Source organism: Apus apus, chromosome 3, assembly GCF_020740795.1.
Source record: "Apus apus isolate bApuApu2 chromosome 3, bApuApu2.pri.cur, whole genome shotgun sequence".
Lineage (NCBI taxonomy): Eukaryota > Metazoa > Chordata > Aves > Apodiformes > Apodidae > Apus > Apus apus.
In genome coordinates this window covers 66,314,440-66,336,284 of record NC_067284.1, presented here as the reverse complement: position 1 = coordinate 66,336,284, position 21,845 = coordinate 66,314,440, and the positions used below count along the sequence as shown (strand labels likewise).

The window sequence follows — 21,845 nt, the reverse complement described above, 5'->3', positions numbered from 1 at the left end:
AGGGCAAAAGATGAGATCCTGAATTGAGTTCTTATCATCAAACAAGCTCTGAGTATATCTATACGAGTGACAGAAAAATAGCAAGTTTAATTTCACCCTTATACAGAGACAAATGCTGAATTCAAGCAAAATACAGAAATGATAAACAGCAAACCAAAGTCCTTAAGAGACTGAAGAAGCAAATCCATTTTGTTGGCCATTTCTGAAGGCTCAGATACTATATTTTTGTTATATAAAAGAAACAATGCTAATGAGCCTACTCCACCAGAAGTGTAATAAAACCACATGAACAATACTATGCACACAGGAGGCTAACTGCTTTGTTGGTGGTGTAATTCTGAAAAATGTGTTAGCAAGTCTGTCTTTGAAAGATTAACTCCCAAAGAATCACTACGTATGTTACTATTTGGCTGCTTCTACAGACTGCAAAACTGATGCTCCCTTTACAATTAAGAAGTTTGCCCATGCCTGTGGATGTAGTGGATAGGCAGTTGCAAACAGTGGTTCAAGGAGACATAGATATGCATGCCTTTTAAGATAGCTTACTAATTCTTACTGTTGTGATAGGTGTCTTTTTTTTACCCACAATTATTCTAAGTTTCCATTATCAGCATCACATTGCTCCGTGAGCATTAATCTTCCTTCTCTTAACTGACAGCAAAATGTGATAATTATCATTCCTCTACACTTCTTCTCTTAACTACTTCCATTTATGGTTTATTTATTAACACAGCTCAGTGCTACCCAAATGGGTGTGTACAACCAACCTAGGGTGAGATTTCTTCAGTCTTTTGGCCAAAAACTCCAAGATCAAAAATAACAATGCCAAAAAATGTTTTCAAAGTGTGTACTGATTTTTTTTATGCACCTTATTCAATTTAGCAAATACAACCTTGCTTTCTGGTCCCCATTCTAGCCACAAATCACTCTGATATTTGAAAGCCACCTATAGCATAGTACCTTGAGCCCATTATGTGAATAATGGGTGCTGAGAGCTGCTTTGGCTCATCTTCCACAGTTGTAATCTGGGTCCCATTGCTTCTCACACAGGCATACACTGTGCAGACTTCAATCTGATGAAGAAGAACACGAATTTCACATAGTCAGCCACAGTAATTATTCAACTCTGCTTCTATTTAGACTTCTCTCTTCACCCAAGATTTAATTCTTTTCTATTTAACAGATTCCATGCAGCCAGGAAAATATTGCAGCTCTGAGATCAGTGTATCTACCAGAGATCTGCTGTGCTGTATCACATTTTACCCACACCATTTAGAAAAAAAAAAAAAAAAAAAAAGAAAAAAAAAAAAGGGGTGCAGTCCTCTAGCACTAACTGCTGTTCTCTATTACTTTATCACCATAGAGTTTCAGTGATTTTTTTTTTTTTCTGTATGTACATGTAAAATCTGGTACACAGCACTGAAAAAAAATTACTTTGATTTGAGGCCTTGAGTGAGTTTTCTACACCTACCATCTACCATACATTTTGACAGAAAAATAAGGATAATTTTTCCTAAATATTTTTTATTCCTGCATTTCAGTTCCAGAAAATTTAAAGTGAAAAATGTAAATAGGAATCTTACACTTCATTAGAAAAGAGCCACTTACTCCTTCAATTATTGGGATTAAACTAAGCAGAGGCAAAATTAAATAGTTGGTGAAGGATGGTAGCATCCCTTCTGTGTTGTCAACAGAGAAGTTACACAAAATGAAGCAGCACAAAAAAGGAAAGATAATGCAGTAAGATTACTGCTGAGATGCACCTGCATCCAAAATAATATTGTTTCCAGGACAAGAAGAAAAAATATCAAAAGGAAAAAAACAAAACAAACAAACAAACAAAAAAAACCAAACAAAAAAACCAACCAAACAAAAAAAACACAGATTATTTTGGTTTACTTATCACAGTGATGCAAATATAAAGCCCAGTATAAAGACTAGGAAAGCAGAAGAGAGAGATAATTAACATCTCAAGCAACAGAAGGTGGCCATGGTAAATTAATATAGAGGGTCTATAAGTGAGGCAGTACACTGAATTTGCATTGTTATTGAGAAAAGACAAATGTGTTTCCAAGCAGCATTTCGAAAGTCATATGTGTATTCATGGATGGAGGTTTGCTGTTTCAGAGGGGCTGGAACACAGAAATCTGTTACGGTATGCCTGTCTGTGATGTTTATTTATGGCATGTAGTAACTGGATGCAAATTTTCAGAACAAAGTATACATCGTGCTACTAAGTCCTTCTCCTGTATAATACAAAACAAATCTGAAAAAATAGACAGGTATAGTTACAAATAAGTGTCAAACGGCATTTGTTGACTATATGCATAAAACGTAGGGATTGCAAGATTTTATTTTATTTTTTTTATTGCTATTATCCTTCACACAGTATTTTGCCTTTCAGCAGGTATATGAATAGAGAGGCAAAGACAGAGATAGGGACAGGAAAAGCAAAGAAAAAATACTGTACTTATTAACAGCATAAAAAGTACTACCATGATTTCAGAGATCAGCTCTGCTTCCTCCTCAGAAGGATAAGGAGAAAAAAAATTATAAAAGGATGACAAATGCAATATCATTATTTCTCTGTGCTGATGTATTATGCATGCCTGATGTTTCTAAAACAATTGCAATTTTCTTTTAATGACTAGGAGTAGGATCTTTGCCTCTTTGTAATATATGTTGAGGCTTTGCTAATGTTGTAGCACAGAGCATTTAGGGGAAACTAAATGGAGTTTTGATGGTTTGAAAAAATAAAATGGAAATCTGTATCAGGAAAAGTGTAAACAGACCTAAAATATGCTGAAAATAAACTTATGCCTTGTATGTATATACACAGAGACATCAGTGCAAATATATGTCCACATATGTAAAGAAATTCAAGAGACAATATTCCAGTTGAAAATACACACATTTTATGTAAAACTAAAGTACAGTACACAACCCAGAAGAGATATTCTAACCTGTATATCATATACAGTGAATGGAGACAATTCTGCTAAAAGAAAGGATCCCGGCTCGTTCATTCCAGTCTTGTACTGCTTATTATTTACATAGACAGAATACTCTGTGACAACACCATTTGGGTTTGAAGGCAATGTCCAGATGACACGTACAGCTGTACTGTTGATGATGACAACCTCTGGAGGGAACATGCCCTCAGGCTCTAGAAATAAAGGAAGAAACTGAATAAACTCCAGCTGTCTCTGCAAAAGCACTTGTTTAACCAAATGCAGATTAGTATTTACATTTAGCAAAAGGTTCACTGCTTATCTGCCTTCCTCTGATGAAGTTATCACAGTCTGTATTCTTCTGTAAATTGGCTTATTATACTCTCAGTTAGAAACCATGAGAGCTGATGGTAAAATGCTTTATACCAGCAGCATAGTGTCAATCATCAGTAGTATGTGACCAGTGAGATATGATGATAAATTATTCACCCATCTGCGCTGCCAACATACAAACATTATTTTTATGTCTCCCCAATCCTAATCCTTCCAAAAAAAGAGAAAAGCAGAGCATTTTGCTTTTAAGCAAAACCTGAGACCAAAATACTTCATCTGGTGGAACGTGATGATATCAGCCTCATAGCTGAAGCACTATGAAGCAATGTGCAATATTCTCATTATGTAAATGGTTTTGCATGTTGATTACTAAAAGTAATGATGAAGTCGAGCACTTATTTTAAAAAAAACACCCAAAACACAACACCTTCCTTAGCGTTAAATTACATAATTATCTAAGAATGTCAGAAATAACTATGCAAAGACCTATTTTTATCATAAGAACCCTTCTTTACCAATTGAAAAATTGTCCCTGTGATCAATTCTATTTTATAAACAAAAGGTGCTGACCTTTGGCATTAGAAAGGAAATGGAATCCTCACTTAAAGTGCTTTCCTAATGACCTGGAACACTTGCTTCTGAGGTAATGATATTATAATGTTTATAATGAGACTTTATAAAGCAAAAAGATTAGAAAGACCATTCTAAATGCATTTCAGATTTGCAATTATTTTTTTTTGGTTTATTCCTCCCCCCTTGTACTTGCCCATTGCCATAGAATTGACTCATAAATAATTTTCTTGGAGGTTGAACTTACACCTAGAGTTTTTGGTGACTCAGGAAAGGCCCCGTGTATGACTGTAATGTCAAAAGTGTATTGCTTCACAGAGGAAATATTTTTTAAAAAACAATTGTTTCTCAATTCCACTAGTTATCAATATGAACTCAGTCCCATCTTAGTGCACACAGAGAGGAGTGTGTTGGAGAAGATGAGAACAAACTGGGTTAATATCTGCTATTAGAGCTTTTGCTTCTAAAGCTTTTGCTTTTTGCTCAGTGGGACCGTTTATTGATCTACCACATGATGACAACCAGCACTTAAGCATTTTAGCGTTTTAGACCTTTTTCCTTTTATACCGGAAATTTTATAATGGAAGGATGACTGATCTCAACCCTAACAAAAATCAATCAATTTCGTTCTCAGATTTGAAGCCAAGCTGCATTCACTGCTAACCAACCTCCATCTAAGGTAGTCACATGCACAACTTCACTGTTGATGCTGTGGGCTCCGTTAAAAACTTGAAAAAACATCTGGTACTCTGTGTTGGGCTGCAAATCACCTATGACTACAGAGTTTACATCAGCCTGGATCCTCAGAGATCTTCTTTCATCAGTAGAGTTCAAGAAGAGGGTGTAATATGCAACATCTCCTTGCAAATCTTGAAGCGCTAAGAAAAAAAAGGAAAAATATTGGAACATCAACTGAGAAATATTCAGTCTGCATGTTTTTATCAACAACATTTATTGTGAAGAGAAAAGTAACTTTTATGCAGACCCTTATTTAAAAAAAGGCAAAGATTCCATCAGGAGTCTTCCATTTAACCCATATAAGCAGATACGCAGACTGCTCTTTCAAACTTGTCAAAATTAACAGTTCAGCATCTTATCTAATACTGGAGAAAGCTCTCTTTCTCTAGACATCCCCATGATGACAATGGAACCTGAGAAGTGAAAAAATTAATAGGTGAAACCCACTGCCAGCAGTGGTGCATGGTCCTTGCTGCTTGGCACTGTGAAAGGATGACTTTCACCCAGAGAGAGGGAAGAGAGCAAACAATACTAGTTTAAGATGGAAACGTCAAAGATGTTTTTCCTTTCTCCTCCTTCCTTTCAAAAAACACATCCCTACCCTCCAAAAAAAGTACTGAATTCTTGTTTTAGTCCTCTGGCCATGAGTAAGGGAAGTGCCTATGTGTTAAATAAGTTAAATTCAACTTTACACAGAAGACCTTTTGGTCATAATGAAAATGAGAATCTACATGTTAGGATTTTAGAAGAAGAATGATAGCATCATCTATGTATAAAGCTGTAACACACTCAGAAGCATTATACTTACAGGGGAAAAAAAAACTCCTCACATTTCTTCCTAAAATGTTTTGCCCAGCACTAGCTTTCCCAGTGAAAGGAAGAAAAAAAGAACAGTGTAATTTTCTGGCTACACAGGGAAGGACATTCATTGTTCTGAGCTGGCAGATAAACAAAGACGCTAGACAAGCCTTGCTTCTGCATTTTAGTAACTCAGATAGAGTCTGTTAGCTTATCTGTTCTTTGTCAAACAGTTTAAGTTCAGATCTGACCAAATCCAACCATATTTTCAAGCAGGTACCAAGATGAAAAGAATAATTATGACAAAAACTTTAAGCACAAATAGATATTGCTTTAGAGGACACACTGTACCACTGAATGGGACACAGTTGACTGGGAAATACCATTGACAAAGTCCAATTTTCAGATTTAATAGTCCACAGATTTGTCATATAAATTCTTAATGAAGAGTGATACGTTATTTTTATTTGAAGTGGTACAGATGCAAGTCCTAAATATTTAGAAGTCAGAAACCTTCAGCAGGTTTTTCAGAAAAAGAAAACTAGCAAGGTAACTTACCTTCAGGACTCCCACGTTCCCAAAGAGAACAAGAAAATAATTTAAACACTAATATAATGAAAAAATGAACTGTGGGTATACAAAATAGTTAATATGCTCATTGCAACATAAGAAGTAATAAAATATTATATGGTTTTCAAATAACAAATGGCCCTGTCTTGGTGTTTAACCTTTGAACTCAAAACACATATGAAGGAAATTTCTAAGGTATGAATGAAAATAAAACAAGATTGCATTACCTACATCTAGAAGGTCAGGGGTTTAGATTATAAAGGTAATGAAACTTCAGTGAGCTGCTTCAGATCTATTACATTTGTCAGTTTTTATAAGCATGCTTACTTCAGGCATCCAATTATAAAATAAAAAGACTACATTTGTTGCAATTCAGCACCCAGTCCTTAAAAAATCATTTGCATGTAAGGCATGAAGAAATTCCCCACTGCTGTATTAGCAAACCAACTAGAGAAATTGGCTAAATTCATTTTAAGGAGCAGAGCAAAGAAAAAGAAGGGGGATCCTCTCATCCTGAAGGAATGTATATGTAAATTTTCATAAAAAGATATTAAATATACCACACAGACAACAGGATTTTGAGTACTACTACTTTACAGTCTTCTTATGATTTTGCATTAACTATTTCTTCCTTTCATTATTTTCATTCTGCAGAACATTCCGCATATAATAAATGCAAAAGACCAAAAAAATAGCAAAAATGTGCACATTTTTCCCCTATTTCTTTCCTCTCCTTTCGAGGACACCTAGGTATATTATAAATAAAGACAAGGACTGCATTTCCTATGAGAGCAAGGCAGACCAACATGTGATGGTAGGTTAACAACTAGATACTGGAATAAACACTAAGAACACTAGCACACTTACTTGGTTTTGACCATTCCACTTCTACAGCAGTATGATTAACAGCACGTGCAACGAGGGTACTTCCTTTCTCTGGTAATCCTGCTAATGTAGTAGCTATCACTTCTTCACTTGATGTATATCCTACTTCGTTGTGCACTATGAGCTTGTACTCATATGTTGTGTACCTAAGACATTTTAAAAATAATTAAATGAAACAAAAAATGCAGATGTAGAAAACATTTACTGTAAACCTTCTGACTCTGCCAAAGTTTTGCAGTTTCTTCCCTCCCTCTCCAACAAGTGAAGTTGCATCATTTGCACCAATGAAGACACTAGAAAAGGTGCCTATTTTTTGGAAATAATTCAGTGCCATTAACATGGTAACAAAAATAAAACACATTATTTCACTTCTTCATAGTTGCAGCTTCTGAGGTGTTGAGAGATTATAGCTCAATTCAATATGTAATTACAGCAGTGGCAACCTGCCAAAATTTGGATCAGAATTTAATCAAATGAGGCTCTTTTGGGAAACCCATTGATTTTAACTTGCAAAGTCTCATTTGTAAAAGTGATTCACCACACAGCCAGGACTCTCCCACTACAAAAACATTAAAAAAAAAAGTGCCTAGGAGTGCAAACTCCTTTAATAAAGTCATTCTCTTCAGAACTGTGTATCTTCACTTTACACAGTTTTATTAAGTACTTCATGTATGTTTAGTAAACCAACTGACTATCATTCCATAATTTCTTCTCTATATCAAATGGCATATGAATATATTTTAAGTGGGATTTCATCATCTCAAAATTATTTTGATCATGAGAATTCCCCCGCAAAAATGTACAATCACAGTAACACGGGATTATCTTGCTAAAATTTTCACTGTAGCACTTTGGGATAACTGCCTCCAAACACAATAAAGGAGGAGCTCACTGGCTCCAACTGTTATGATAAGCATTGTAGAAGAACAGTGGCAATATACATAACAAATCTTATTTCTCGCTCTGCACTTTCTGCTGCTTGCAAACACATAGTATACTCTTGGACATTGTAGTACAGGTGCAATTAAAGATGAATGGAATCTGCTCTTGCAATGTAATAATGAGAATCTGGAATTCCTTTTTTGATCCATATTGTCAGCAACAAAAGTGAAAGAAGTTTGGATTTAGAAATAAAAAAGCCATCTAAAAAAAAAAAAACGTGAAAACAGACTTCTGGCAGAAATATAATTTTAAAAAATCATTAATTTTGAAACACACTTAAAACATGACAGAAATGAAAACAGATGCTGATATGTGGATCTTCTTTCTGTGAAAAATAGGGCTTGCATTTCTTTCCAGCCACACACTCATCCTGATTTGTTCACTGCAAAAATATAGATGCAGGTTGCAGAACTCTCCCCAGAGGAAGAGTTCAGGTGGATCTGAGGGTTAGGCACATTTTTCTGGCCACAGCTCACTCAACCCAAAAGGCTATTGTGCCTAATTACTTGTCACTGAGACCCCGTCAGAATTTATTGTCCCTTCTGAACTGTTAACATAACTGCTGCACACATCAGCATTGCTGAAATAAGCTAAACTAAACCAAAGGAAACTCTATTTAGAATATCGAACATGGTTGAAGAAAGAAATGGACACTTGGTCAGGACTGAGCAAAATAACAGCTCCATGATCAGTTATTAAAATGGATGAAAGTGAGCTGTAACTTTCAGCAACTTGACAGTGACAAGCCGGAAGCAGTAGCCCTTGGCGTGGTGTAGTCTATACAATCTAAAGCAGAGGTCACATTCTGCTGGTCCCTGTCACGCTCAGGAGAGATGATCACACATATTTTATTAAAGTACAGTGGAAGCAATGTACAGATATTTAAGGGGCAATGACTGTCATGTAGTCCTCAAAGCACACAAGCACAGAGAACACTCACATCCTGAAACCATCCCTGAACACTTTCCCAAGACTTTACCAACAAAAAACCAATGCAGAAGCCATGTTCAGACTTCCATTACAGGTTCTTAATGTGGTTTTGATTGTCTTAAGGGTGGTAGCTTTGGCTTTCAGGTGCAGAAACTAGGGTTGATGAGGAGCAGACTCCTTGCTTTATACCACAAAATAGGCATGTTAAATACTGAGAAATAGAACCCACCCTATATTTCCCAGATCTCAACACTCTGCATTTAACTATAATGAAGGCAGCACAAAGCTGCCCTTAATTAGATCTGCTGAGATTGTGATAAGTATTCTTTTTGCCTTTGGAGATATTAAAGTAATTGTTAATTTGCATTTTAAAACCAGGTAAGAAAAACAATGCTGAAACCAATTTTCAAATGTTTCCCAGCTAGGACTTCTCAAACACTCATTCTGCCTGTGCTATGTCTTTGCCAACACACAGATCTAGAGTATATGTACACATAAATCAAAATGGTTTGACTGCATGAGCATACCAATGCTAAAATTTCACAAGATCTTTATTTTAATTTGTTTTTCAGAGCAAAACAATATATGAGTCAAGAATAACTGACTAATAATAAATCCCTGCATATTAGAATTATTAATACCAAAGATGATGACAAAAATATTTCATTACATAATTAATATGTTCACTACATAAAGACATAAGAAATACTTTGAACTATTAAACATACACTATACAAAATGCCAGCATTTGTTTTTATAGTTTTTGTAATCTCACCTGCTAAGACCCTTATCTTCATAAAACCACTGAGTTCCTGAGTAAATATTGTGCCACAGATTTAAATCTTCAGGGGGATTTGATGCAAGTGGTTGCTGGATTTTACGTCTCAGGAGCTCATATCTAACACAAAAGACAAGCAGAACACCAGGATTATCTCAACTAATGTTATTACCAAAAAAAAAAAAAAAAAAAATTTAAAAAATCAGGGTTGGTTGTTGTTGTGTTGTTGTTTTTTTAAAGCCACACATTATTTTGTTTTTACAGCTGTAAACTTTCTGATATTAATATTCTCAATGTTTCATGACTTAAAACAGCCAATGACTTAAAAAAACCTACTTTGAAAATGGAAGCTGAAGAACTTTCATTTGAAAGAATGTGTTTATTTAATGATTTACAGATTTTAAACTTAAGGAAATGCTATTACTATTTTACTAGTGGTAGCAATTTAAGTGTGCATTTATGTTTAAAGTGTTTGCAATAATCACAGCGTAAAATACAGGAGATAAAAAAGTGTAGAATTAGTTAACTGTTTCATCTATAGACCTTAGCAAGGCACCTTTGTATTTGGGTAGACATTAATGGTGTGAGCTTGAAAGGTCAAACTTTCTCATCGTGGTTTTAGTTGGTATTTGAAGCTGTATTCCTGTCTCTGTTCCAATCAGCCAGGCAGCTAAAGCCCATCTTTCACCAGGTCAGCCATGAGACTGCCCAGTTTGGACAACACGCCTCCCATCCCTTCTGCATCACTCCTCGTCATCTTTTACCTGAAACCTTTACAGATTTTAGCAAAGATTAAATCACTTCATATCTACACAAACTAAAGGGGATAACATATTTTGTATTTCCTAATAATTCTAAGGACTACATAGAAAACTGCTCTAAATGAAACAAAATTATATAGAGTTGTTCAAAACCTTTAGGACCATTATTTTTTATGACATTTCATAGGAGTTTTTAAATAGGACTTTTATTTCAGTTTTATGGTTCTTTTTTAAGGCACCAGATGTTTGTACACTTCCTACCAGTTACCATTCTGGAATGGTGAGTGGCAGTTTTAATAAAAATATAGTTGCAATAGTGTTTCCTCTGATGCCCACCCAGCTAAATAGGGTCACACACACGCACATATTCACTTAAATATGCAACTTGACTCTAAAGTGCTGAGCTGCTGTACCATCCTTTTCCACCCCCCATCCCCCAAGTTTGAAAAGGCACTAGGTATGTGAATAGTCAGGCAGACTCTCACTTAAGCTCTTATTTTAGAAAATGTTTTTTTCTGTGTCCAAGCATTCTGCAGAATGCCTTGGTGTGAGTAACCACCCTGTCGCAATTATCATTCTGACCGCTGGCTTAATGTGTAATTTGATGCTTATATTCTGTAGGTTAAAATAATCTCCAGTCTAATGAGGGAATGTTGGACAATATCATTACAGATTTGAGATGCTGAATCAAGAGGGTATTTAATAGGTATAGTGATTTTGCATTACTTCAGAACCAGAAACTGAGACTACCTGTGCTCCACAGCAGCTAGGATGTATATATATGAGTTCCAACAACTTTCACCCTCAAGTTTGGTGAATGATCCTCAATAGGTACGAACAAGTACTGTGCCACTGATCTCAGTGATCCCAAACCAAATTACTGCACAAATTTGGAGCATAACCTCAGAAATTAAATACTAAAAACTAATTAAAGTCCAATTCTATCAAAATATTCAGATGACTTTATACCCCCAAAACAGCTCTCATATGAGTGGTTCATCAGTGTCAACAGAACCCAAAGACAGTTCATTACAGTTTCATTAGGAACAGTCTTGGCATATTCTGTCCAATATAATTCATAGACAAGTCATGAAAAACATTTTATTTTTTTTTCAATACTGACAGTGATCATGTGTAAATCACACCCATTGGCAACTGCTGCTGCTGCTCTGCTTGCTGCAGACTTCTTGCCTCATCAGAGTGTACAGAGCAGCTGCTTCAGTGGTTGTTCTTGTTGAGGGCAGCATGGCACACCATGAAGGAAATGAAATCAGCAGATGTAGGTTGTGCTGAACTACTTCAATAATATATGGTAATACGGTCATGCTGTTAACCCCAGAACTGCAGAGACTGCTTTTCAAAAACTTCAAATTTTACCTTAGAGCAATCATCATTCGATTCAGTTGTAGTGTATCCTAATTAAGCCTGAAGAAAGAGTCAAGCTACTGTGCTGCAATAACATATGCAACTGAAACAGCATTACATGATAATTATTGAACCCATCAGTGCACCTAGAAGAGAGCTGCTAACCAGAACATATGGAGGGAGTACAGAGATATAATTCCATGCACAATGCTTCCCAATATGTTAAAGATTTGTTTGACTTTTTTTTTTTTAAATTGTGTATGTAAAAAGACATATTTGCCTTTATAAATCTTCATGCACTCAAACAGATTTTTTTCAAATACATAAACATAATCAGCAATCAACAGATTCAAGTTAAGATTCTCCCACCCCATCATTCCAAACAAATCTCAGAAGAGACACCTTTTTCTTATTCCAGTGGTGAAATCCAGCTGGCTATACCCAGCATTTTCTTGATTTCCCATTTTTGGCTCTGTCACCAAACTTATAGCATTTAAACTTCCGTATCTTCACGCACTCTCTCATTTCCCATTTATGAGTCAGTTAGGTTTTAATCTTATTTTGTGTCATCACACTACCACGGCCACTTTATATAAAACAACCACCACAGGGTACTGAGAATATTTAATTTGTTACATATTTATGTTCACAGAGATCTCATATTTTCCTGTCATTTTGTTGGTGGAACATGTTACCTGAACTGACCACCAAATTGTGGCTGATGCTGCAGCTCGAACCAGTTACAACTTTGCAAATACCCTATCCTTCCTCCTTCTGGCTCTTCAGACTGCATTGATCTGAAAGAACCAGAGCCTTTCTGAATGCATTCTGCAAAGTAAATACCACAGTACAGACACCACGCTTGCTTTCAATAATCCTGAATCCTCATAAATTCAAAAGAATTAAAATCTCACCCTCCTATCTGCTTCTAGACATACCCACTTTCCATGAGTCCACTCATGGACTCCTGAACCCAAAAGAGGAACTTTGAAAGGTCGGATAAGAAGATATCACATCATGAAGTCAGTATTGCCCAGAATTTTCTACATCAGATTTAGGTAAGGAGAAGAAAACTGCCATTTCAATTGCAACTAAAAGCTTACCTCAGATGAGGACCATTTGGCCTTAGTGGTGGTTGCCAAGAAATGGCAATAAAGGACTCACTGATTGGAGTCACAGACAATGGACTAACACTCTGAGGAACTGTTGAAGGTGTAGTCACGCTGGTAGGCAAACTCTCTGTGCAGCCTCCTAGAAAGCCATCCCCTCCAGAACAAGCTATTACGGTGACAGAGTAGTTTGTATAGGGTATAAGATTGGTCACCAAATAACTTAATGTTGATGAAGTATTCCCACTAATGACAATTCGTGGATCAGGCATGCGAATCTCATAGTTAAGGATTTCACCATTCTGTATCAGAGGAGGTTTCCATGAGACCTGAAGGAGGAGAAAATTAAAATATTATAACAGTAGTTTTTCAGTCAGAACGTAAAAATTTGACACAACATGCTACAAATGGACACCAGTGCGATCTCAAAATATATGCTTTTCTTCCTTCATCAAGACAGATTTTGTGTATTTCCCAGGTAACTGATATTTTACTTTTAAAGCTGCATCAGTTAGAAATCTAACCTTTAATTTTAGTGAAGGTTGAAGTCACAGTTGCAGTCATTGAAAAATCTACTATTTAGCTTCACTAAATAAAATAAATAAATAAAATGTGAATGCTTCACTCAAAATTCTGTGAGATGTTCAGACGCACTCCCAAAAGTATGATAATTATTATAAGTATCACTAACTGGCATTTATTTTCTTACGGTGTATTGCCTGGTGTGCTCATCTATCAGAGGCTGAGTAAAAAGAAATCTTATTTTGTGTTTGCACAATTTTAATGTGTAAATGCCTTAGCCCCTGTGAGATAAAGGTTTGTCTGCACCCTATAAAAAATGCAGGTTTTCCCTTTTATTTTTCAGTAATAAATTACACTGGTAAGTATCAGACAAAAAACAGGCACAATTTTACATTTTTAGAGTTACTGAATTATGCTGAGAAAACTTTACCACAAAAAATGGAAATCACATACAGAATTCATGTTATATATATGCATCCTGCTACACTTACTGTGGCTTTACTAAACTGAGGTTAGGTGTTTGAGTTTTTTTAGGTTTTTCTTTTTTAAAGTATATTATTCTGTATTTTTATTCTTATCAACTCCAGTGAGGATCCACCACTCAAATCATTGTACCATAAAATGCAAGGATGTTCTAAATTCTTTTTTTAAGGCTTTGTGCCTCAGTATCATGACAGAAGGGACTTTAGACTGATACAGGAACTCAAAGTTTCAAATAGGTAGTCTAAGACAATCTATCAATCCTTCTTATCCTAGAAGTGCCAGGGGAGAAGAAACACCAGCTTTGTTTTGCACATCCCTGGGACTGTTTTCTTTGCCATTGACCCACTCACTTACAACAATGGCTACTTCTTTTCCTCCCAGCTGTAACATAATTATGGATTGAATCCAACATTGCAAAAAACACAGAAATTGAGAAAACTTATGTGGAGTTGTGTGCAGAGTAAAATGAACAATTATAATACTGGAGTGTTCAACAGTAATACTGAGATACTTAGATAACTTGAACTTTCTCCTTAATGCTCTCCAGCCTTCAAAGTATCTTTAAACATGTATATGCACAATTACACACAGCCATGGAAACAGAGAAGCTTGATTTATAAAAGGATTTTTAAAGGACCCTTGGGGATTAGGAAATGTTACAGCTTAGGTACAGAAGGACCTCTTAGGCCATCAGACTTGAAGAAACCTGGCAGCAAAGTAGTGGAGAAAGCTGAAGGATTTTGATAACAGAATCTGGAATACTATTAAACAGAGAATTAGAAACAGGGTGATCTTGAGTAAAGACAGCACAAACAAGATTATTGGTGCCCACATAGGAAAGGCTTAGCTCCGGCTAATTATCAAATGCTGCATTTGTTACTTCTGGCCCAAAATCACAATCAAACAAATAAAGAAAATACTGTTGATAAAACAATGGGAAATTTCACAGAAGGTAGGAATCAGCTCTGCACCATTCTTAGAAACACTGAGCAAATCTCTCATTTTGAAGTAGTTCATGTGATCTAGCCATAATCTTAGGAAGTAGAGAATAATGGATCATTAGCACAGATAACAGAAAGTGTTGTTTTCAAATACAGGTATAAAGCATTCAGGTCAGTAAACTTCAGGTGACATTTCCAATCCCAATGCCTTTTGTTGCTACCATACTGCACACATAAGATGCACTGTATATGTTACAGAAAGAGGGGAATGTGCATGGTTCATTTTTATGTTCAGGCACATACCTTTGAAGTTGCTGGAAGAAGCACAGAAGACTTTAAGTCTGACACACTACAGCAAAACACCCATTTCTGCAACCATAATTATGTTATTCTTTATTGAGGTGCAACACCAATTTTAAAATTTTGCCTGTTATGTGTGACTAAAGATAATATATTAGAGGTCATTTTTTAAGAATATTAATACAGTACATCTGTCATTATAAGTGAAAAAAAAAAACCCTCTTACTTGTTGCTTAATGCAAGGTGGCTTCTAATAAAAGAACTATTTGTCAAATGCTTTGGGAAATTCCTGGTATTACACTCTCAGAAGAGAAAATTGCCTAAAAATGTTCACCTTGTACAAATCCTTGTTTTATTTCCTGGAAGAGAGGAGCAGTTATTTTTAAATTACATTATATTTTAGATGCATAAGTTTTCTATCCAATAGAACTTGCACAAGATTCACCATATACTGTAGCCCCTTCACAATGAAGGAACAGATTCATAACATGTGCAGGAGAACAAATGCTGCTCCAATATCTCAGCTCCTGAGCTTTATACAGCATGTGCACTAGCTGGTAGAAGTTGAAAAAACTCCCAGGTGTTACTTCACAGCATTTGCTGTGCACTAGCAGATAAAATACCTCATGCTGTGCATAACATAGATGCTTTCTGGGGTTTCCACTGAGAAATTTCTCAAATTTTTATTTTTTTTTTCTAAGAGAACTGAAAATGAGGCTGAACAAAAAGAATAGAAGATGACGCTAAGTTGGGAGGGAGCGTCGATGTGCTTGAGGGCACGGAGGCTCTGCTGAGGGATCTGGACAGGCTTGATAAATGGGACAAATCAACTGCATGAGTTTCAAGAAGGCTAAATGCTGGGTCCTGCTCTTTGGCCACAACAATGTCCAGCAGCGCTACAGGCTTGGGGAGGAGTGGCTGGAGAGCTGCCCAGCAGAGAGGGACCTGGGGGTGTTGATTGACAGACAGCTGAACATGAGCTGGAAGTGTGCCCTGGTGGTCAAGAAGGCCAACAGCATCCTGGCCTGCATCAGGAATAGTGTGACCAGCAGGATCAGGGAGGTGATCGTGCCTTTGTGAGGCTGCACCTCAACCACTGTGTGCAGTTTTGGGCTCCACAGTATAGGAAGGACATTGAGGTGCTGGAGAGGGTGCAGAGAAGGGCAAGTAGGCTGATTAGGGGTCTGGAGAATGGAACTTATGAGGAGAGGCTGAGGGAGATGGGGCTGTTCAGCCTGGAGAAGAGGAGGCTGAGGGGAGACCTCATTGCTCTCTACAAATACCTGAGAGGAGGTTGTAGTGAGGTGACCTCCCTGGTGACCAGCAACAAGGCAAGAGGAAATGGTCTCAAGTTGTGCCAGGGGAGGTTCAGATTGGATATTAGGAAAAATTTATTCACTGAAAGAGTGGTGAGGCATTGGAACTGGCTGTCCAGGGAGGTGGTGGAGGCACTGCCCCTGGGGGTGTTAAAAAAATGGGTAGACATGCTGCTTCAGGGGATGGTTCAGTGGTGTAGGGGGGTGTAGAGCTGATGGTTGGACTTAATGATCTTGAAGGTCTTTTCCAACCTCAATGATCTATGATTCTATGAATATTCAGTCAGCAGCACAATAACACAGAATGCAGCTTACTAATTTCTGGGCATAGATATCTCATACAACAATATGTAGATTAGTCATCATTTTGGTTTGTATTTTTTAAAACTAGATAAAGGAATGACCAAGGATACTCACAGTCACTGCTGTGCCACTTGACCTGCTTTGAATTGCATATGTCACCTGGGAATATGGGACCGCCTGACCCAAACAGTCTAAGTGAGGATGATGGAGCCAGCCTGCTTAACACTGAAGTGGCACTACTGTACTTCTTCTGCACTTTGATGTGCCAAGGTTTGAGGTAAGAGTTTGGCAATGCATGAAAGCAAGAAAGCTCACTGGACAGGCTGTGTTGGAAGCAGTAACAGTTTGTTCATTGATTTGAAGCTCAGCACTGAGATCATGAAAGAGGATGCCCATGAGGAAGAGGGAATAAGGTAACTACTGGGAGAGATTAACTGATTCAATGTAATGACTCTGGAAGCTGTCATTTAAAGATCAAAGCACCTTATTTTCTCCACCACAAAATTTAAAGAGACAGAAATTAGCCATTCTAGCCCCATTAAACAGTTATAACCTTGGAATCATTTATTTATTTATTTATTTCCTTTTGACAGCAGTTGGAATCCTGGAATTTAAATCTGAGTTATATGAAGAGAGGCACTGGTACATGGGCAACTATTTCAGTAGTGCAGACCTGGCTTCAAAAGCTAGCTTTTAAATCAGCATGTTTGGTTTCATTTTATTTTCATTTCTCCTAGCTACTGCTTGTAGCATCTACAAACAGAATGTAATAAATACACTATTGAGAGCTTTTCACTGTCAGTCTCAAAGCACATTGTAAGTCTCAAATTGCAAGTATTATTATTCCAGTTTTACAGATGAAAAGGCTAAATCCCAGACTAAGTCACATATCAGAAAGAAGCAAAACTGAAAACCAAGACCTGCAACCCTAATTCTACATTCCAACCACTGGACTATAGTCCTCTGCCAACACCCCAGCCCTCCCAAAAGTAGCTGGGAGATGAATTTCCTCATGTGTTCTTATCTGTCTTAACAGAAATTATAGTGTAATTCAATCAAGAGTCAGTATCACACCAGAAAAGAAAATCCTGATGGAGGTCCCTGATAATTATTCTTATATACTTTGCACATGAATTACATCCAACTTCAGGAAGTGTTACCACAAAAGAATGGCACAATCAAGTTTGCAGTAGTAGATTGCTGCTGCAAAAACTTGTAGAAGCATTTAGCTTGAGTAGTGAAAAATCAGAAAAAAACCATTTATTTATGATCCTAAACACCTACTACAGCGAAGTGTTTAAGATATATCAAAGGCAGGGGGATACTGCTGATGAAACCCTCATTAGTTCATCCCACTGTATGTACGAAATGAGCAAGCTGTGCAAGAAATCACAGTCCTAAAATGTGGAAAACCTCTAGTGTGCAAGTTAAGGTTGTTCCTATGGGTGTTGGGAGTATCCTAAGTCGTTCAAGCAGCACTTATGTGGCAAATAAACCAAGGTCTCACTGACCTTAGCAGCATTACAAGGCAATCTTCACTCAAGGATTGATCGCTCCTAAACAATTTCCCCAATGCACTAGTCATACCTGCATAAAAACTGGAAGTGTGGAGAATAAAGTCTAGAGTCCTTTTTCTGCACAGCACAAAGCTGCTCTGTGGGCTCACTGCATCTCCCTTTAGTGTACGGGGCCTAGGTATCAGGGTTATTTGTATTCTCAAAATTATGTTCTTGTGCAATTGTAGTCTGAAGCATTTTGAGAATGAAATGGTGACAAGGGGGTTTAACCCTGAAGAGAGGAAGGGTCTTCACAGCCTCATTCTCTACCATACAGTGATCTGCAAAGGTAAAACACTGAAGGATCACCTCTTGGTTCGTCACCAATTTCAGTGATCATGGAATTATTACCATTGCATCCAGCATTCCGTAATCAGAAGCAACTTCACAGGACAGCGACCGTTAACATTGAGACAAAAAGCAACTCCAGAACATGGCTCTTCATCTGCAGCAGGCAACATATATAAAATATGTTAAGAGAGAAGCCAATGAAATAATAATAATTAATTATTTTTCTCCTTTTGAATCTAATAAAATTGAAGAGAGTTTCTGTAACTGATGCTGTTGTGAAGGAATAGCATGGCACAAAAAATACGTTGATAAGGTACTAACTTCATTGAATAATGTTGTAACCATTCTCTTAGAAACAGCTCTATGCACCAAAAAGGAAAATCCTTTCTCCTTGAGAGAAACATCAGGATTTAGTACAGTTTATGTCAACTTCTCTCTTAAGAAAGAAGTTATGCAAAGAATGACAGGAAATGGCTGCCACTTCTTGTCTTATCAATGGTCCAGTGATGGCACAGGCCAGCAAGAGAGAGCAATACAGGCAAACATGTATCAGCAAGTCTCCAGTTAAGCCAATAATCAAGATTACATCCATCTTCCCCAGGCCAAAGCCCTCAAGGGACAACCAGTAGCAAACCAGAATTTAAATGGCCAAAGTTGGAGAATTTGCATACTACAGTTAATTTAGTTCAGTGTTCCCAGTCAAGTAATGCTTTTCCTACACAAAGAACTCCTTTACATAATTATTCACCATGTAAACCACCTCCTTCTCAAGTCACTCAACCTAGCTACATTCCCAAATGTCATATCAGTGTGAAGTGTGAGATTGAAGCAGCACAGCAATTGCAACCCTCACAAGAAAAGGAAACAATTTCTTTTATACTATATTAGGGTATAGCAAATCTTGTGTAACAGGAATAATGTTCATGGCATTGGCATATACTAAATAAACGGCTTCTGCTGTTGCAGAATACCTCCACTCACTTTGGCATTTAATCAGCCACAAAAGCAGTTTATTGCACAGTATACTCCGCTACCATGAACATTATCAATCCAGAAAATATTAAAAAAATATCATGCAGGTGTCACAGAAATGGGTACTTTAAAAATTATCAACAGCTTGATGCTTTCTCTTGCACAGAAGAAAACAAGCTAAATGTTACAGAGAGATATTGGTCCATTCTGATTAAAATTAAACGTTAAAGCAGCATATACACATCAGAAGTGTTTATGCCAAGAGTGACCTACTGTGCTGGTATTTTCCTCCTTGCAGAGTGAAAGCTTTTGCTTATGAAAATAAGCCGTATACTCAAGTGAGTAGTATACTGGAGCACTTTGAATTCTCCACATCCTCAAATCATTTATATTGATTCTGTGACTAAATAAAGGAATGGAAATATGTTTCTCTTTTTTTGTAAATTCTCTCTGTTTTCAGTAGAAGTAAATATTTGTGCTCATGGTTTAAGGATTGGTTGCACTGACAGCTGAAAGCCTCTATTGATTTGCAGCTGTGGCTTGGTAAAGGAGCCTCTCACCAATCTTTCCAACAATGCCCTTCCAGTACTTTCCGCTCTTACCTGGGAGGACAGCTCTCTCTAGGGCAAGAGGTGATTAAAATCTCCCTCCCAAAGAGATGGCTTGTTTTCCATTCTGTGTTTAAGAGCTACCATCGTATGCCCTCAGTAAGATGAGCACATTGTACAGCACCAGCAGATTCCACAAATTTTATTTGAACACTACATAGGAGATATATACATGGCAGGTGTGGTGGGCTTGATATGTTAGGAGGGAAAGTGTCCGTTCCTGGGACTCTCATCAGAACTTACAGGCAGCAATGTAAAGCAATCCCAAATCAGATCCATACTCTTTGCACACAAGAAAACTTTTCAACCTTGCACAACACTTCACATTCGTTTTGCCTGTGCAACTAGCATACTTCTGGGCTGAAGTGACACAAGGGTGCTGCAGAGCAGCTGCTCAGATCGATAGCCTAGTTTGAAAGATCAGGGCAAAAAACCCCAAATATTTTTAGAACAAATGGTACCTTTTTCTTCCCTATTCTCCCAGTACAGAACAGTCACACGGATCACATGACAGACTTGGCACCTTGGCAGAGCCCACTGAGTGGCCTCAGAGTCTTCCTACGCTGATGTGAACTTTCCATAAAATTGAAGAGAAGAAAGACCATGTCTAACAAGCTAATCCATTTGACAGACTTCTAAGAAGACTAATAAGTAAAATGAAATCCCAGTTGCTTCCTCTGATGCTCTCATCTGTGAAGAAGCAGAAGACAAGAAAACCACTGGGTGCAACAAGACTTGTCCATAATCTCTTTGGTTATGAAGTGCAATGAGCTCTTCTGCACGTATAACTCTATTTCCATTTTTTAAAGATATGATAAATAGTAATAATAATAAAAAAAAGCTAAATAAAAAAGATCTCTTGCTCTCCTGAAAAAGTAAGAAAATGTTATGATTTTTAAGAAGTCAGAAGCAAAGTAATGCCTCAGCCATAGAATATGCTCTGTACAGCAACTGCACCAACTATTTCCAACTCCCCCTACAAAGATTACCAAATTAAAAAAAACTAAGTCAAATAAAATACTGTATAAATTAGAAGAATTTATGCCCGTATCAGCAAAGGATACCAATATCTTGTACACAGAGAGAAATATTCTTTGCCGAAGGACAAATACTCAGAAAAGAGTTCATTTGTAAAGGCATATATGTAAGTCTTTTTTTTTTTCAATTAAATACTGCCACTTTTAATTACTTTGAATATTTTAACTTACATATTTAAAATCAAGAAAAAATAACACTAAAACTAAGTCATGAAAATAAAAACATCTGGTCTTCAGCATCTTTATAAATTAGTCTTAACAGACCAATCAAATATGTATTTCCAGGTGGAAAAAAAACAAGCCTGAGTCTACAAGAGCAGAAGTGATGCAAATATGACCAACACTCACACAGACAGTTGTACAACATAGACATTAAAGGACCCTTATAGAGTTTTGAATGTTAATGATTGACTAGGAAAGGAGAAGGCAAAAAAAAACAACATTTGAACTCTTCCACAAAAAAAGATAAAGAAATTTAAAAAGCATTGCCACACTGAAATCAAATTATCACAGAGTGAAGACTGCACTTCTGGATTTCAGGTTTTGGAAGAAATAAATGATCAGACTGACTTTCAGTATTCGTAGATTACTTAATCTTGGAGCTGAGCAAAAGACAATAAAATTACAACTGAGCACACACCTCTGGTCCCAAGAAAAGACATCTAGTAAAGAATGACAAGACCTCTCATAACTCACAAGCTTTTAAAATTAGGATTGGGTGTTGACTGCACTTGGAGAAAGAAAAAATATGGATACGATATAAAATTATTACGCCTTTATCACATT

The 21,845-nt window shown here is 36.9% G+C and overlaps 1 protein-coding gene across 1 annotated transcript in view; it reads right to left on the bottom strand.

Moving 5' to 3' along the window:
* USH2A (usherin) overlaps positions 1 to 21,845 on the bottom strand; it is a 388,839-nt gene that overhangs the window by 107,067 nt on the left and 259,927 nt on the right. The window contains exons 41-46 of the mRNA XM_051613556.1: positions 12,725 to 13,059; positions 9,493 to 9,615; positions 6,828 to 6,991; positions 4,523 to 4,732; positions 2,964 to 3,166; positions 961 to 1,073 (exon numbers count right to left, since the gene is read on the bottom strand). Of these exons, the coding sequence (XP_051469516.1) occupies positions 961 to 1,073; positions 2,964 to 3,166; positions 4,523 to 4,732; positions 6,828 to 6,991; positions 9,493 to 9,615; positions 12,725 to 13,059 (1,148 nt within the window). The remainder of the gene's footprint in view (positions 1 to 960; positions 1,074 to 2,963; positions 3,167 to 4,522; positions 4,733 to 6,827; positions 6,992 to 9,492; positions 9,616 to 12,724; positions 13,060 to 21,845) is intronic.